Raw genomic sequence first — 1,551 nt, 5'->3', positions numbered from 1 at the left:
CCGCTACGCCCGCGTCCCCTGGCCCGCACCGCCCCGTCGCACCCACCCAGGCCTCGGCGGGCGCAGGCGGCTCCCAAAGCGGCGAGGCTGCGGCGGCCCAGCAGCCCGCGGCCCAGCACCATGACCAGAGCCGGGTTGGACGGCCGGGCGGCTCCCGGCTGCAAAACACCGGCGTCGGCGCGTCTCAGCCAATCAGCGCCCGCCTCGCGCTGCCCTCAGCCAATCAGCATCCGCCTCGCACCGTCCGCCACCCAATCAACGGGCTCGCGCTCAACTAGTTTCCTCCACGAGCCCCGACTGCCACGGGCCGGGAGACGGGCCTGGGAGCGGCGGCGGCGGCCGAGAGATGCGCCGGGAGAGTTGTGCCGCGAGCCTCCGCCTCTTTTTTGGCACCGCGAAGCGGCTCCCTGGAGGCCGAGCGCCACGCCGCCCGGGCACCCGGCAGATCGCGAGGTGGAACGAGCCGTCGCTGCGGGGACAGCGTTCCGAGGCAGTTGGTCCTCTCCGGGGTGCCGTAGGCATCAGCTGACCGGCGCAGCCCATGTGACTACAGGGGCACTTGATGGGCATCATGGCAGCCTCCCGGCCACTGTCCCGCTTCTGGGAGTGGGGAAAGAACATCGTCTGCGTGGGGAGGAACTACGCGGACCACGTCAGGGAGATGCGCAGCGCGGTGCTGAGCGAGCCCGTGCTGTTCCTGAAGCCGTCCACGGCCTACGCGCCCGAGGGCTCGCCCATCCTCATGCCCGCGTACACTCGCAACCTGCATCACGAGCTGGAGCTGGGCGTGGTGATGGGCAAGCGCTGCCGCGCGGTCCCCGAGGCCGCGGCCATGGACTACGTGGGCGGTTATGCCCTGTGCCTAGATATGACCGCCCGGGATGTGCAGGACGAGTGCAAGAAGAAGGGGCTGCCCTGGACTCTGGCCAAGAGCTTCACGGCGTCCTGCCCGGTCAGCGCGTTTGTGCCCAAGGAGAAGATCCCTGACCCTCACAAGCTGAAGCTCTGGCTCAGGGTCAACGGCGAACTCAGACAGGAGGGTGAGACAGCCTCCATGATTTTTTCCATCCCCTACATCATCAGCTATGTTTCTAAGATCATAACCTTGGAAGAAGGAGATATTATCTTGACTGGGACGCCAAAGGGAGTTGGACCGGTTAAAGAAAACGATGAGATCGAGGCTGGCATACACGGGCTGGTCAGTATGAGATTTAAGGTGGAAAAGCCAGAATACTGAGTTATTTCTTTACAAGTTTCGGGAGAGAAGGAAGCAAGACAAGAGCAAGCAACGGCTATTAAATGTCACAATCTTTAATAAGAAACGATTTATTGGCTAGGCGCGGTGGCTCATGCCTGTAATTCCAGCACTTTGGGAGACTGAGGCGGGTGGATCACGAGGTCAGGAGATCGAGACCATCCTGGCTAACACGGTGAAACCCCGTCTCTACTAAAAATACAAAAAATTAACCGGGCGTGGTGGCAGCGCCTGTAGTCCCAGCTACTTGGGAGGCTGAGGCAGGAGAATGGCGTGAACCCGGGAGGCGGAGCTTG

The 1,551-nt window shown here is 62.7% G+C and overlaps 1 protein-coding gene across 1 annotated transcript; it reads left to right on the top strand.

The window, feature by feature from the left end:
• Positions 1–35: 35 nt before the first annotated feature.
• On the top strand, positions 36–1,544 carry FAHD1 (FAH domain containing oxaloacetate decarboxylase 1). The gene has a single exon (XM_017866168.1). The coding sequence runs from the start codon at positions 563–565 to the stop codon at positions 1,235–1,237; it is 675 nt and encodes a 224-aa protein (XP_017721657.1). The 5' UTR covers positions 36–562; the 3' UTR covers positions 1,238–1,544.
• The last annotated feature ends 7 nt before the right edge of the window (positions 1,545–1,551 follow it).

The sequence above is a fragment of the Rhinopithecus bieti genome, unplaced genomic scaffold (assembly GCF_001698545.2).
Source record: "Rhinopithecus bieti isolate Rb0 unplaced genomic scaffold, ASM169854v2 scaffold_3016, whole genome shotgun sequence".
Taxonomy (NCBI): domain Eukaryota; kingdom Metazoa; phylum Chordata; class Mammalia; order Primates; family Cercopithecidae; genus Rhinopithecus; species Rhinopithecus bieti.
The sequence above is the reverse complement of the archived record's forward strand: the minus strand, read 5'-3'. Positions and strand labels throughout refer to the sequence as shown.

Coding starts and splice junctions, on each gene's coding strand:
- FAHD1 (XM_017866168.1), top strand. CDS start 563: ATGGGCATCATGGCAGCCTCCCGGCCACTGTCCCGCTTCTGGGAGTGG.